This window comes from Balaenoptera ricei, chromosome 18, assembly GCF_028023285.1.
Source record: "Balaenoptera ricei isolate mBalRic1 chromosome 18, mBalRic1.hap2, whole genome shotgun sequence".
In the NCBI taxonomy this organism is placed as follows: Eukaryota; Metazoa; Chordata; class Mammalia; order Artiodactyla; family Balaenopteridae; genus Balaenoptera; species Balaenoptera ricei.
Genome location: NC_082656.1, coordinates 10,440,681 through 10,456,943, shown reverse-complemented (window position 1 = coordinate 10,456,943; position 16,263 = coordinate 10,440,681). Strand labels below are relative to the sequence as shown.

General features: G+C 35.0%; 1 protein-coding gene across 5 annotated transcripts in view; it reads right to left on the bottom strand.

Moving 5' to 3' along the window:
• RFC3 (replication factor C subunit 3) overlaps window positions 1-16,263 on the bottom strand; it is a 775,950-nt gene that overhangs the window by 518,982 nt on the left and 240,705 nt on the right. For all 5 annotated transcript variants that reach the window (XM_059902817.1, XM_059902818.1, XM_059902819.1 and 2 more), the window contains 6 exons: window positions 15,109-15,206; window positions 12,888-13,069; window positions 11,699-11,835; window positions 11,510-11,608; window positions 9,377-9,446; window positions 7,919-8,183 (listed from right to left, as the gene is read on the bottom strand). In XM_059902817.1, coding sequence (XP_059758800.1) covers window positions 7,992-8,183; window positions 9,377-9,446; window positions 11,510-11,608; window positions 11,699-11,835; window positions 12,888-13,069; window positions 15,109-15,206 — 778 coding nt within the window. In that variant the 3' untranslated portion in view covers window positions 7,919-7,991. The remainder of the gene's footprint in view (window positions 1-7,918; window positions 8,184-9,376; window positions 9,447-11,509; window positions 11,609-11,698; window positions 11,836-12,887; window positions 13,070-15,108; window positions 15,207-16,263) is intronic.

The following is a 16,263-nucleotide window of genomic DNA, read 5'->3' as shown; positions in this document are numbered from 1 at the left end:
AATGAATCAAGCAGAAGAAAAAAATCTGTGAGACTGAAGAAAGAACTCAGAAATTATGCAATCAGAGAAGAACGAAGAAAAAAGATGTAAAAGAGTAAAGAAAGTTACATAATCTATGACATATCATCTAAAGGACCAGTTTGTAAATTACTGAAGTTCCAGATTTAGAAAAGAGGGAGAAGGGGGCAGATAGCTTATTTAAAGAAGTAATTACTAAGAACTTCCCAAGTCCATGGAGACATTTGGAAATCCAAGTTCGTGAAGTTCATAGGTCACCAAACTAAGAGATTCTCTCCAAGGCACATTATAATAAAACTGTCAAATATCAAAGACAAAGAAAGAATCTTAAAAGCATTAACAGAAAAAAGCTTGTATTTACAAGGCAACCCCCATAATGCTATCATCAATTTTCTAAGAAGAAACCTTAGAGGTCAAGACAGAGTGGGATAATATATTCAAAACACTGAAGGAAAAAAACTGCCAACCAAAAATATTTTATGCGGCAAAGCTGTCTTTCAGAAATGAAGGTGAGATAGACTATTCCAGACAAAGCTGAGGGAATTCATCACCACTAACCTGATTATAAGAAACGCTGAAAGGAGTTCTTCAAGTTGAAATGAAGAGACACTAAGTAGTAAAATGAAAATATATGAAAATGTACTAAACACTGGTAAAAGTAAGTACACAGTCAAATTCAGAATACCCTAATACTGTAATACGGTTTAGTGTTAACCACTTAACTTTTGTACAAAGGTTAAAGGACAAGAGTATAAGAATTACTATAGCTACAATGATTTGTTAATGAATAAACAGTATAAAAAGAGGTAAATTGTGACATCAAAAACATAAGAGGAAGGGGGAGTAAAAGGATAGAGCTACTGTGTGCAACTGAAATTAAGTTGTTAATAAAATAGACTGTTACATCTATAAAATGTTTTATGTAAGCATCATGGTAATCACAAAGCAAAAATCTATAGTAGACTCACAAAAGATAAAGAAAAGGGAATCAAAACATACCCCTACAGAAAACCATCAATTCACAAAGCAGCAGCAGCAGAAGAAAAAATCAAGGGACTTACAAAACAGCCAAAAAACCATTAATAAGATATCATTAATAAGTCCTTACCTGTCAATAATTACTCTAAATGTAAATGGAGATTCTTCAAATAATTAAAAATAGAATTACCATATGATCCAGTAACACCACTTCTGGGTATTTATCCAAAGTAAATGAAAACAAGATATGAAGGCTGTATCTGTACTTCCATGTTCATTGCAGCATTATTCACAACAGTCAAGATATGGAAACAACCTAAGTGTTCATCTATGGACAAATAAAGATGTGATATACATACATACACAAACACACACACATATTATTATTCAGCCATGAAAAAGAAGAAAACAGTGCCATCTGTGACAACATGGATGGACCTTGAGGGCATTATGCTAAGTGAAATAATTAACACAGAGAAAGAAACATACTGCATGATATCACCTATATGTGGAATCTAAAAAAGCTGAACTCATAGAAACAGATAATGGTGGTTAACAGGTGCTGGTCAATGGGGAAATGGGGATACACTGGTCAAAGAGTACAAGCTACCAATTTTAGGATGAATAAGTTCTGGGGATCTAATGTACAGCATGGTGATTATAATTAATACTACTGTATTACATACCAGAAAGTAGTTACGAGAGTAGATCTTAAGTGCTCTCACCACAAAAATAAAATTGTAATGATGTGATGTGATGGGAGGTATTGCTAATGCTATGGTGGTAATCATTTTGCAATATGTAAGTGTATCTATCAACACATTGTACACCTTAAACTTACACAATGTTATGTATCAATTATATCTCAATAAAGCTGGGGGGAAAAATGTAAATCATACATTTTTAAAGAACTATGTAAGACAGTGATTCACACCCAGGAATCAGGGCCTTCAGTTAAAATCCTGACATCAAGACTTTTACTACCAGTTAAAAAAGAGTAACTGATACTGGACTTGCCCTCCATTGTAAACAACTAGAAAACTAGACAAAACATAAAAGGAATGCTACACCAGACACTGGAGCAGGCAGTGCAATGCTGTGATACGTTAAAGAAAAGAAACCAAGGAAGTAAACTCTAAAATCACCCCTGATTTCTGCCTAGAGGCACTTTCCAGCCTACAGGGTAGGAAGGGCAAACCCAGGCAGACAACTGTGACAACAATGAGTTGAGGAGAAAAGAGCAAAATTCAGAGACTGCAGTGGCTGAACATGCATGCAGAGATCTGGAAAGAGAATTATACAGAAAAAGTGCAACAGAAATCTGCATAAGGGTTGCCTTGCATCCTTGGCTGATTACTAAGCTGCATATACATTGAGTATGACTCCACAAAGCCAGGCAGAGAGAAAACAAACAAACAAACAACAACAAAAAACTACTGGGGAAAGACCTGCTAGAAACTAAGCTGAATAATTACCAGAGGTCACACAGGGCTGGAAGACAGTGATTTCTGGTGACCCAGGATGTAGCTCCTCAATGATCTCTGGGGCATTAGATCAACACTAGAAAGATCAAACCACAGTTGTAAAGCTCAACTAGGGATAAAGACTACTCTAGGCACACCCTAAAAAAGGTTAAAAACAAGCATGAAAAGGATCAAGCTGCTAATCAAATAACTGCCTGTGAAAACAAAGTTCAACGCTGTTTAAAGAAAGAGGGTTTCACTGGATGGTCTTTAAAGCAAGTTAGACTGTGCAAAAGATTAGTGAACTTAAAGGCAACAGAAACTATTCAAACTGAAGGACGGTGAGAAAAAGTCTGGAAAAAAGATAGAAACCCTGTGATTTATGGGTACTATCATGAAGTCAGAGACATAACTAGAGTCTCAGAGGAGAGGGCAGAAAAATAATTGAAGAAAATGGCTAAATTTTCCTAAATTTGATAAAAAACACAAATCCACAAATCCAAGAACTGAAACAAATGTAAAGCCAGTATAAAGCAGTATGAACACAAAGAAAAATCACGCCAAGACACATCTTAAACTGCTGGAACTGGTCATAAAGAGAAGTTGTAAATCTTACAAGGAGCCATAGGAAGTAAAATAAAACAAAAAGTGCGTAGGAAAAAAATTAGAATGCAGATCTCTCCTCAGAAACAATGCAAACTGAAAAACAAAACTGTATTTTTAAGATACAGAAAGAAGAACAACTGTCAAACTACAATTTTATACCCATTAAAAATGCTTTTCAAAAAAGAATGCAAAATAAAGACATTTTAGGCCAAACCCCCCTCCCCCAAAAAACAAAAACAAAAACCTGGGAGAATTCACCAGCAGATCTGCCCCACAAGAAAAGCAAAACCTGTTTCAGAGTAAAGGAAAATTACATCAGATTGAAATTAGCATCTACAAAAAAAGCAATGAAGAAATGAGTCAGTGGAGGGCTACTTCTACTAATTGAAACAGGAGGAGATTGAGTAATTTCCCTCCGCAGAAGTATAAAAACAGACAAAATTGTCAAAAAATAACCAATCATGACACTGAAAATTGATCAAAACCAGACAACAAATTTGAAAAATGTTTATTGTTGAAAAACTAGATTTGGACAAAAATGGTAGCAACTACATGACTTTCTATACTTGGTATTATTACCTCGTACCTACCACTTCTTCAGTAAAAACTGTACCTTTATAAGTTCAAGGCTAGTTGCAGCCAGAGTATTAGACTGAATTAACAGTTGGGAACAAGGAAAACCCATAGCTTTGCTAAGTTGCAAGTCCAGTTCATGGCCACTGAGAAATCAATCAGATAGTGAACTGAGAGATCCTGGAAGTGAAAGTGCCACACAGTGGCTAAGACAAGCTCTTAATTCACACATAGCTGACCGACTGCTTAAGTGGAAAAATGAAAACCAAGGGATACTGAGAACTGGTTGCAATCTTGAATGTGTTCCTCAACCCACATACAGCTCAGCAGACTTAAAGTCTCAACTTTAAGATGTCTGAGCTCACACTCCACCCAAATCATTGGGTTGACCACTAAGCTATGCAGACAGAAAGATGAAGCCAGGCTAAAATAAAAACAACTGAGCAGAAACATCAGTGGCAGCACAATGCAAGGAAGATAAATTACAGAGTTTAAGCATAGGTAAGCTAGGAAACAAACAAAAAACATCAAAAAAAAAAATCAGAAAACCAAAAGAGAATCCAAAGTTACTAAAATATATTATCTAAAAGTAAAGTTTTCAGCCACAAAATTACCAGACATTGGTGTAGGGGGAGGGGGAAGCAGTATAATGATACACAAGGGAAAAAGCAGTCAATAGAAACTGAGTGGGACCAGATGCTGGGTTCAGGAAAGACTTCAAAGCACCTATTACAAACATGTTCAAAGAATTAAAGGAAAACATGCTAACAAGGAGACAGAAAATAGGAAATCATAATAGAAACATTGAAACTATATAGAACAAAACGGAAATTCTAGAGTTAAAATGTACCGACACTAAAGTGAAAAATAAATTAGATGAGATACCAGGTATGAAATGGCAGAAGGATTCATTCAGCAAGTTTGAAGATTTATCAATAAAATTATCCAAGCCAAAGAACTCAGAGAAAAAAAACTGAAGAAAAATGAACAGAGAATCAGCCACCTGTGGACCAATGTCAAGTATTCCAGGATATAAGTAACAGGAGTCTCAAAGAACATGAGAAAAAAAGCTCAGAAAAAAGGTTTGAATAAATAATGGCAAAAAAACTCCCTAAGTTGATACTATAATACTAATACTACTCATAATAATCTGATCCAAGAAACTAAACAAAGCCCAAGTAAGATAAACACAAAGAACTACAACTAGTTACATCATAGTCACCTTGCTAAAAGCCAAAGAAAAAAAATACTGAAAACATCAAGAAAGTAATGTATCATGTAAAAGGGAACAATCATATGTTACTGGCTAACTTCTCATCAGAAATAACAGAGATCAGAAGGTAGCAGAATGAAATATTCAAAGTGCTAGGGGAAAAATAATAAAATTTTTAAATGAACCTAGAATTCTGTAAGTGAAGACAAAATAGGAACATTCCAGATAATCGAAACTGAGAGAATGCCAGCAGACCTTAGCTATAAGAAATATGTCTACCATACAAACTCTAATCAAAAGAAAGCTGGAGTGGTAATATTAATATAAGATAAAATAGATTCAGAGTAAGGAATATTACCAGAAATTAGAAGGAGCATTCATAAAGGGGTCAATTCATCAGGAAGACATAACAATCCTAAAATTTTATGCACCTAATGAGCTTCTAAATGCATGAAAACCCAAAAGAACCAAATTAGACAAATCCATAAATACGGTTAGCGATTTCAATATTCCTCTTAGTAAATGACAGAAAATTAACAAGGGTAGAGAAGTCTTTAAAATATATCTGAAAATTTTCAATCATTTGGAAATTAAACAACACACTTCCAAGTAATCATTTGGTCAAAGAAAAACATCTCAAGTGAAACTGAAAAATAGTTTGAACTAAATGGAAATGAAAACACAAGATATCAAAATCTGTAAGAGGAAGTTAGATCAGTATTCAGGGTAAAATTTGTAATTTTAAATGATAGAAGAGAATGGTCTAAAATCAATTACCTAAATTTCCATTTTAAGACTCTGGAAAAATAAGAGCAAACTACATCAAAAGAAGAAGGATGGGATTAACAAAGATAGAAAAGGTAATCAATGAAATATAAAACAGACAATATAGAAAATCAATTAAACCAATTTTATAGAGACATCTAGAATGCCCATACAATGCTGGTAGAAATATAAAATGGTACAATCACTTTGAGAATCTGGTGACTTCTTAAAAGTTAAACTGACACCTATCTTAGGTCTAATTATTCCATTCCTATGTATTTACTCAAGAGAAGTGAAAACATATGTCCACAAAATGACTTACAGAAATATTCAGAACTTTATTCATACTAAACAAATCCTGGAAACCCAAAGGTCCATAAACAAGTCAATGGGTTGTAGAAGTGTATATAAGCATACACTGATCAATGAACATTAAAGAAATTAGTGAAATATGCAACAATATAGATGAATCTCAGTTATAATTCTGAGAGAATGAAGCCTTAACCAAAGACCATACAGTATTTGACTCTAAATTCTTGAACAGGCAAAACTAATCTATAAAGACAGGAAGCAGATCAATGGCCACTTGAGTTGGGGTAGGGGTGGGCTGACTGCAAAAGGGATATGGAAGAAACTTTTCAGGGTGATGGAATCTGTATCTTGATTGGGATGATGGTTACACTGAATACCTTTGTCAAAAATCAAACTGCAGACTTAAAATGGATATGTTTTATTGTATAAATTATACTTCGTTTCTCTACATCTCAAGTATCTTATTTATAGCTCAGAGATAATACTCACTTCACAGAGTGGTAAGGTTATAATGAAATAGTACACATACCCAGTGCAATGCCTACCATGTAGTAAGCACTTCGTTATTCATCAGTTCTCCACCTGAACACCTGCTGTTTCTAAGGAGCTTTCAAGATTCCCATACCATTATTAAGATAGCTGCAGTTAAAAAATTCTTCTTCATAGGGAACTAAAATGCCTCTCTCTAACCTACATCCATTGATCCCAAGTCTACCCTCCTCTCTAGAGCAGTGGTTCTCAAACTGAGGCGTGCATCAGAATCACTTGGAGGGGTGGTACAACACAAAGACTGCTGAGGCTTATCCCAATCGTTTGATTCAGTAGACCTGGAATGAGACCTGAGAGTTTGCATTTCTGAGTTCCCAGGTGATGCTGGTGATGCCAGGGATTCCACTCTGAGAAGCACTGCTTTAGAGAAACATAAATTATAAGACCACTCATACTTCCAAGTGCATCATTTTAAGCACTGGAAAAGAGTTAACATATTTTTTAACTTCCCTTTTTTCCAAATTAAAGCAGTCTTAGCTCTTCCAAACCTCACTTTCCAAGTTCTCTGTTAGAATGTCAATATCCCTCCTAACATGTAGCCCCCAGGACTGAGACTTCCAGTTGGGACCTGACTAGTACCACCGCCCGGCGCCACCCCATAAAAAAGGCAACAATCATTTATCTTAACCTGAACAGTTTTCCAGGTTTAGGTTTTTCAGTGTCTATGTAGTTGTGTCTTTGTCAATCAAACACTTCCTGATTGTTTATCACCAACTGCTATAAGAGCAGGTCTTCCTAATATTCTTATACAGAGCCTGTCATAAACTTCTGTCAAGCAAACCCTTTGTTCCATGAACCAAATTTCTGAATTAAAAAATGCTCCAAAGGACAGGACCAATAATACAACAGTATACTTGTCCAAAGAGTAATTTCAACAGTAATATACCTTTGCTTCAGAACTACACGATGCATATTCTTCAGGAGTCTTCAAGTACTTAATGAAAACATGCTTATCTGAATCACTGAAAATAAAAGCTGGATTTCTACAGTTTCAATAGAAATGGTATGTGCAATTTTCTCCACACCCATGCTATTATGTTTCAAAATTAATTCCTATATTTCCTGCAAAAATATAATTCTTGGTGGAGGGAAAAAATGATTAAACATAATGACTTGCCAAGCAAAAATTTATGTACCTGTGGCCAAAAATGGTCATCTGAAGGATAGAAAACAATCCCTGCTTTTTTATGTGTAAATTTCCTCCAGCAGGTGAGAGAGTACATAGAAATGGGAGGATCAATACTGCATATTTGGAAAACAAATTTTTAAAGTAAATTAAAATCATGTTCCTAGACTCTAAAGTTTCTAGTTGTTATCCTTTCAATACACTTCAACAGTACAGGAGCAATTATTTAACCTAGAGAATAATGATTAATAATTCAGAGGAATTATTACAAAAACCACAAATAAGACATAATTAAGTAAAGTTAGTTTATTTTACCTGTAGCTCTTCCAATATAAATTGAATGTAAATGCTGATACTGAGAAATATTAGGAAGAATTACTGATAGATGTCAGAATATCATGCCTTCCAATCCATCCTCCATGAACTTCTTATAAAGAGCCATAAATTTGGCCACAAATGCTTCCAAGTGATAAATGGCTTTGCTACCCAGCTGTAGACGATGTTCATAGTAAGCTGCCATCTGGGCCACTTCCCCTTTCAGTTGTCCATCACAATTATGTAAAAGTTCTGATAGAAGGCCCTAAAGAAAGATAACTAGTAATTAAAAAAGTAATCATTTTTAAAAAATATTAGCTGAACATGCTTTATTTCTCTCATTCAAAAAGGAAGTAAAACTTAAGTTAAATATGTTCTTTTTTTATTTCTGATGGACCAGCGGACTTCATCCAAAAGTACATACCATTCTATAATGTAAAAATGTGAGTTATCTTTCATATTCCAACTCTGAATATTTAAATGTACAAGGGTGCAAAGATATAAGTACAAAGATGCTTACCACAGCATTATTAATTATAATAATCTGTAGACAACCTAAAGTTCCACCAACAGGGGCCATATCCAAAAAACTGTGGTATAGTCATACAATGAAATCCCACCCATCCACTAAAAAGAATAAGGTAAATCTGTACTGTCATAACACAGCAACCATACTACACTGCTGAATTTTAAAAAAGAAGGGAAAAAAACAAAACAGTGCAGGACACTGAAGTTTCGTGAAACACACATATATGGGCTTATTTCTATGTGACTAGAAAAGAGGTCTTATGGAAACAGAGTGTGGAGCTTCACTTTTTTCTTTGTATATTTGGTATCATTTGAATTTTTTCATGTAAGTATTACCAGGTAATTTTAATAAATACAAACAAACAAAAAAAACAGTGTGTTCCCTAAAATCTAACAGTCAGCCTATCTATCCAGCTGGGCAGTTGATTAGGTTTAGACCAGCCCTAAAACTATGTCTTACAATATCCCTCTGCCTTTTTCTTTAACCTCATTCCTCAAGTGCACTGGGCCTTGCTGTCTGGAATACTTGTTCCCCAGCTACTTATATGGTTCCCTTCTTTTAATCCTTCAAGTCTCAGTTTAAACATACCTTCCTCACAGAAGCCATCATTGACCTTCCACAACCCTGCCCTCCACTGTTACCATTTCACCTGGTTACTTCCTTTGTGGCACTTGGAACATTCTGAAATCCTCTTGCTTCCTTTCCCGTTTCACCCCACAAAAATGTAACTTCTCTGAAGGCAGGCCCACCCCTCCCCTTCAACACACCCCTAATGGTGCCTGGCGCACCAGAAGCTCAATAAATATCTGTTGAACTAATGAGCTGGACAGAAAGAGGTGACAATGTATCTTCGTGAAGCAAAAGCCCTGAGATCACACAAAGTCCAACATTTATGCTTATAAACAGTTCAAGATTTGAAATCAGGATACCTTCATTATTATTTCAGGAGGAATACAATGAGTTAGAAGCTCATAGAGTCTCCCACGAACTTCAAGGAGCCTATACAAAACAAAACAATATTTTGTGATAAAAATAGGAGGTAATTTTTCCTCTGTACTGTCTTACTTTACAAATTAAACATCCCAATACAGACATTTTCTTAAATGGCTTATCATACTTAAGATACATCTATGGACGCTTATCCTAATTTCAGTTCATTTTTCTAAAATGATATAATAATTGCTCACTAAATATTAGCTGCTATTCAAATTAGAAAATTACGAATTTTCTAAGATATGTCGAACAAGAATCAAGACTAAGGGGTCAAAAATCAGAAGGAGTCATTTGGTACTGTGTGGACCAATTTTCAGAATGACACCAGCCATCCCAGTATTTCTGCACAGCTCCAAGGTTTTCTGAAATTAAAAGAAATTTCTTTTTATACAGCATAATGGCATCAACTCCCAAAACTGTTAGTCTAAACAGGCAACAGCAGCACTCGAACAAGTTCATTTATGAGCTGTCAAAACCTGTTTGGAAATTGGTGAAAAGGGCCGCAGCAGCTAGAATAATTAAGTAAAGTAATAATCAACTAAAATCTTAAAAATACATCTAATAATAGTCAAATAGTCAAATACTGCAACATCTGTACCTAAATCTCTTAAGAGCAGGAAAGTTCAACTACTACCACCAATTTTTCTTCATTAAAATCAGAACAAAAACAAGAAAGTCACCTTTAGCGTGGAAATATTTTATGAAAGTAAAAGGCTCCCAAGACACACTTTGAATTTTATTTCTTTAAAGCCTGAAATTTCTTCACTGCTTGACAATGTTTTACAGAACGGAATGCACATTTTTTCCTAAAGTCAAGGTTTCTTTTCTGAAGAATCTACTTAAAACGTTTGGCACTTTTCGAAAACTATTAATTTCTTCAACTAAAGTAAATGAATTAATAGGAATTCAAAACAAATACCACGTACCCATTATCTATGACTATTCACCTCCTCTAATCTATATGGTAGCCCAAGAGTACATATTATAATTTCCTTTGAAGAATTTCTTATAAAAATAAGAATTCATCAGATATACCATACAAGAAGAGAAACATGGCATATTCCTCTCATGATTATTTTCATGTAAACCAGGGAAGCTTACATTTCAGTGGTTGCATTCAGTCTAGTCTGTTTCCTAAAAGAATCAACCCTCTCTAAAGTCCAAAGATGGTTTCTTAGTTCTGACAGGCAAAAAAAAAAGTAACAAACTGTGTCTCAGTGAGCCTAAGGGACCTTCACCAGACGTTCCAAAGGTAGTGAGTGGGCCTTAAGACTGTCACTCTTGATTTGGAGAAGAGCAGACTGCCCTTCTCAATCAAAGTTGTCATGATAAATCAAACAAGCAGTGGCTGAAGTACTTTCAGTATGGTCTACTACTGAATAAGAGACCTAGGAAGTAAACAGAAACAACTGTACAGCAAATATGTACAGAACACTTCCTAAATACTGATGGCATACACACAACATTATTCTTAACAAAGCCTATCATCACACATGAGCACACGGTCTTCTAGTTCTCAATCCATTATCACACAATCTCTTCTGCTCTTATAACAAAGGTACAAGTATCCTTGGCAGAGTAAAAATAATAGCATCTTCATTATACAAATGAAAAAGCTGAAGCTCTAAGATGAAGTTACCTGCTCAAGGATACTTAGCTAAAAATCAGTAGAACTAGAAGTCTGACCCACAGTCTAGGGTCTTTCTATGACACATCAGTACAAAGTTATATATTGTTATTTTCAATATTAGAAAGCTAGACACATCATGCTATGTATTAATATTAAATCATCCAAGATTCTGGGAAAAAACCTAAAACTTCCAAACTTTGTTTTAATTTATGTAGAAGCTCCACATTTACATGCCAATAGCCATGATATCATACGCTAACTATTCTGAACCACTAAATTTCTAAAATTAAATCCTACCTTTTCTTTATAAGTGTAGTATTATAGATTTAATTATAATTCTAAATGGCATGGTATTAGCATAAAACAGCTAACCTAAAACTTAGAATATCTGTACTACCTCAATGACCAAACTTCCATGGTGATCTTTTACATCAGTTACCTCTGTGGAGTCTGCTGACTGACAATAGCATTGGCAGTCTCCCTCAGATACACCTCCCAATCTGTTTCAGGGATTTCTTGATCTGCAGTGAAAGGATATCTACATGACAAAAAGAGAACAAAATAAATTAAATGAAAGTGGGCTTATGTCCCAAAATGTTTCCCATGGTAACTTCCCCCTTTCACTCACTGTTGCACTCTGCAGGCTTCACACATAAGCAGGGCTTTTCTGAGATTTCTGCAGGACTTCTCTGCAAGTCTATGAGCCAGTTGTGAAGGAAGATTTAGACCTTCCTTCTTGCACACAGTAGATAACACATGGCAAATCTACAAACAAAATAATTAACAAAAATGGGCAATCTGTCAAACAGCATACTGAGACAATTTCTGTTAATATCTTTATAGACCCTCCCCAACCTTTTTTCTGGTCACTACCCTACCCTAACCCACTGCTCCTTCAGCAGGAAGCCAGGGGTCTAGCCTAGTTGTCAGGAAGAAGCAGCAGCTAGATGGGCAACTGGAGGAAGATCTGGTCCCAGCTCCAAGCCTGACAGCCTCCTCAAGGCAGTAGGGAGTTGGAGACAAAGGGTCTCAGGCTGGGGGCAAAGATACTGCCCACAAGGCTGCCAAGTAGAGCCGTACAAGCCGAAGTGCACACGACTCAGGCACTAAGACCTGAATGGTGCCCATGGGAGTGGTGTAACCTGGCAGTGCTGCTGCTTTACAGACACTTTTAACTCTATCACCCCCAAAATTTTTACAAGTGAAACTTATAATAAAGTTACTTTAACTACTTTGAAACTAATACAATGTCACATATTATCCCCACTTTGCATAAAATTGTCCCAAATCTATTAAACAGCAGAAAACTGCTTGTGAGAAACTGGTATTTCTACTGATGGCTATTAAGAATGATAAAGAAAACAAAAAAATGTATTATGTTTCAGACTAACTTTGGTCCCCTAACAGGGGACTAGGTATTCCCAAATCATCTTCTTGCAAAATCTATTTCCTGAATACTCACGTCTCCTCCATAAGCCAATTAAATCAGGTTAAGGTAGAAGCCATTAAATAACTAGTCCTTACCTACTTTAGTAAAATCCACAATAATTACTTGTTTAAAGTAAAAGATGATTTAATGGAAAGAACATTTTCTATATATTGGTATCTGGTATTTACTACATATATATATATATATATATATATATATATATATAGGTTTATACATATACTAATAGTTAGCATCCAGGCCATAGCTATTCCTAAATTACTGATATAGCTCACTATGTTTTCACAAAAACAAACATGACAGGGATGTACACACAGTGCGCATGGAATCTGAAGTGAAATTTTTTTCTGAAAAGTTTAACTTGACTTACATCTTCAATGCTGGGAGCAGGCACACGAACTGCAAGGCACCTACTACGAATAGGTGGTATCACTTTTGACGTAGAATTGCAACACAAGATCAACCTGCAGGTGGACATATACTTTTCCATGGTTCTGCGCAAGGCATGCTGAGCATCTTTAGTGAGTTTGTCAACTTCTGTCAATAACACGACTGAGTCAAGGAAAAACAAAACAAACTTTAACTTAAGTATTTCTCTTCCTCTTCCTCCTCATTATTCAGAGTGAAATCCTAAACAATAAGCCTAATATACTACTTTCTCCTTTGGAGAACACATGCAAAACTTATAGGTATGGTGAGAATAATTTCTTTTATTTTTATTTTAAAACATTCTCAGATCAAACAAGTCTAAAAACCACTAGGCTAAACAAAGTTAAAGATGTTATTTTGTTGTAGAATTTACTGCACCCTTTATTATATTTATACACAGTAGAAATCACCACAACAAGGATATACTGTGCTGCATTTACCCAAAATAATTTATCTCAGGAGCACATTTCTGTAGAACACCTTAGCATTAAGGAATATACTTTGGAAAACACTGGCACAAGAGATGTAGCAAATAAGGCATAAAGATATCTGGTTACTTGTATAATAAGATTCCATCTGGTCATAATCAAGGATTGGCCTTAAAGTGCTTCAGGAATAGTATGTAGGGACTAAATCCAACTGTTGTATTTTTCATTGTATTAAATTATTTCTAGAAGATGACAGTGGTAGCATTTGCAGGATTTGAATCTTTCCCATAAAAACAGACAGAACAAGTAAAGATTCCAAGACCCAAGACAACATTTATATCAAAACTAGGTGACAAGTTGTCCCTAAGAACCCTAAATATGAGCAAGTGAGAACAAGAAACTATGCGTGGGAGGAAGTGGCTGGGATCCACCAGGTTTTTGACAGGAGAACCCCAAATCACCCACAAAAGCACACTGGAAATATCATGGGCCAATTTAAGAACAGCACCCACAGGGCTCAATTCATGGATAAGAGCTAGGAACCTTGATGCAATAAGGTTTGACAGAACATTGGACTGAAAATAATAAAATGAATATTCCTTCCAAGACAACACTTCACAATATGGAGAAGTTCTGGAAATAGAACCGAAACTGAACAGAACAGGAAAAATAAAGACAAGGAGATTGATCCCAGTATCTGACAAGGATAGCACCAAATAAAATGATAAAAAAATAAATCATTGCTAGGTGAGAAAACAGCAGCATATTTTAAAAATTAACACATCCCAACCAAGTGACATTTACTCCAGAAATGCAAAGCAGTTTCACTAAAAGATCCAGTAATATAATACTAAACACTAAGAAGAAAAATCATCAAACTACATTAATGGATACAGAAGAGCATTTGAAAAAAAAATTGTTTAATTTATTTTGAAGTATACACTGAGGAGGAAAGAAATACACTGGAATATGCACAGGCGATTTACAAAACAGTAAAATAAGCAATGAACAAAAGATAAAATCATCACATTCACTAAAAAAAAAAAAAACAAAAGTACAAACAATTTATTTTTTCCACTCAAACTGACAAGGATTAAAAATAATTATCCAGTGTTGATAAATGTTAGAGAGAAATGGGCATTCCTAAACACTGCTGGTGGTAGCACAGAGCTATACCCTCTTTCAGATAAAGAATTTGGCAAAATATATCAAAAGCATTAAATATTGGCATATTTATCAAAAAATCTCCTGTAAAAATATATGCATATATATGCACATAAATAATACTGCAAATGTTAACAGTAACTGTTACAGGGATTATAGCCGATATGGATTTTCTTTTTTTAGCTAAATATTCGATAATGAACATGTCACTTTGGTTCTAAGAACCATTATTTTTAAATCATGCAATTTCTTATTTTAAATTAAGTATCTTTTCATTACTTATCTAGTTCTAAAGTAACAAATGGGTGGCACAAATAGTTCTTTCTGCCAAAATTCAATTCCATTAGACTATAAACTCCCAGGAGGAGAGATCATGTCTCTCGTTCACTTTTACATATTTAAAGAAAAAAAAAAAAAAAAAAAGGTAGCATAGTGCTTGCCACAGAACAAGAGGTTAATAAATATTTGCTAAATGGATGGAATTTACATTCCCCACTACATTTTTCTCTTATACCCACTGCTTGTAATTTAAGTGTCTGACTCATAAAAAGAAATTTTTTTATCACATACCTTTAAAATCTTTTTGAGAGTTTGTTTCAAGTTGCTGTGATTGTGCCACTGTTTTCAACATCTCCTGAATTACTACCCGGTCACTATTTCCAGCATCACTATACAAAACAAAAATAGTGGTATATATGTGTGTAAATATTTAGAAAGTATTATGCCCTTATTCTTAATCTGTTATTGTAAGAAAAATGTTGAAGATCTTAAGTGATCAAAATTTTAATGGACTTGAGGATATGGGGAGGGGGTGGGGTGAGATGTGACAGGGTGAGAGAGTGTCATGGACATATATACACTTCCAAATGTAAAATAGATAGCTAGTGGGAAGCAGCCGCATAGCACAGGGAGATCAGCTCGGTGCTTTGTGACCACCTAGAGGGGTGGGATGGGGAGGGTGGGAGGGAGGGAGATGCAAGAGGGAAGAGAAATGGGAACATATTGTATATGTATAACTGATTCACTTTGTTATAAAGCAGAAGCTAACACACCATTGTAAGGCAATTATACTTCAATAAAGATGTTTAAAAAAAAAAAAAAATTTTAATCAAACTGAGTAACACCTATTACATTCACAAAACTTTAAAAGTGAAGTGTTTTAGGGTCATTAAATACTAAAAATATTCCAACTACAATTTGGTTAATATCACTGAAAACACCAAGCATGTTCTTATATTAAGTTTACTGAGAAGATAAACAAAATTGATAAACCATTAGCCAGACTCATCAAGAAAAAAAGGGAAAAGACTCAAAAAAAAAAAAAAAAAGAGCAATAGCTATTAACAGCTTGTCAAATACTTTGACACTTCTGTACCCACTATAATTAATACCTAGTCAGAGCTAATTTAAAATATAAAAATAACTCCTTGGAACAGAAATTTAATCTCTGTTCCTCTTCCCCACCCCCGAAATAGTAAAGGTTTGAGAGAGAACAAGCCTAGACAAGTCCCTCTCAGCACCAGCAGAGTTGATTCAGGGTCTTAGCAAGGGGATGGGATAAGCAAATTAAGTTTAGGACACAAATCAGAACTCTGTAAGCTGCTGATTTACAGGCATTACCTGTCATTTATACCAATATCGTTGCTTTAGCACTTAAGTCCTGCACCTCACAAACCAACATAAGTCACCTGGTTAATTCAGGCTGAATGTCAATTTAAAACACCT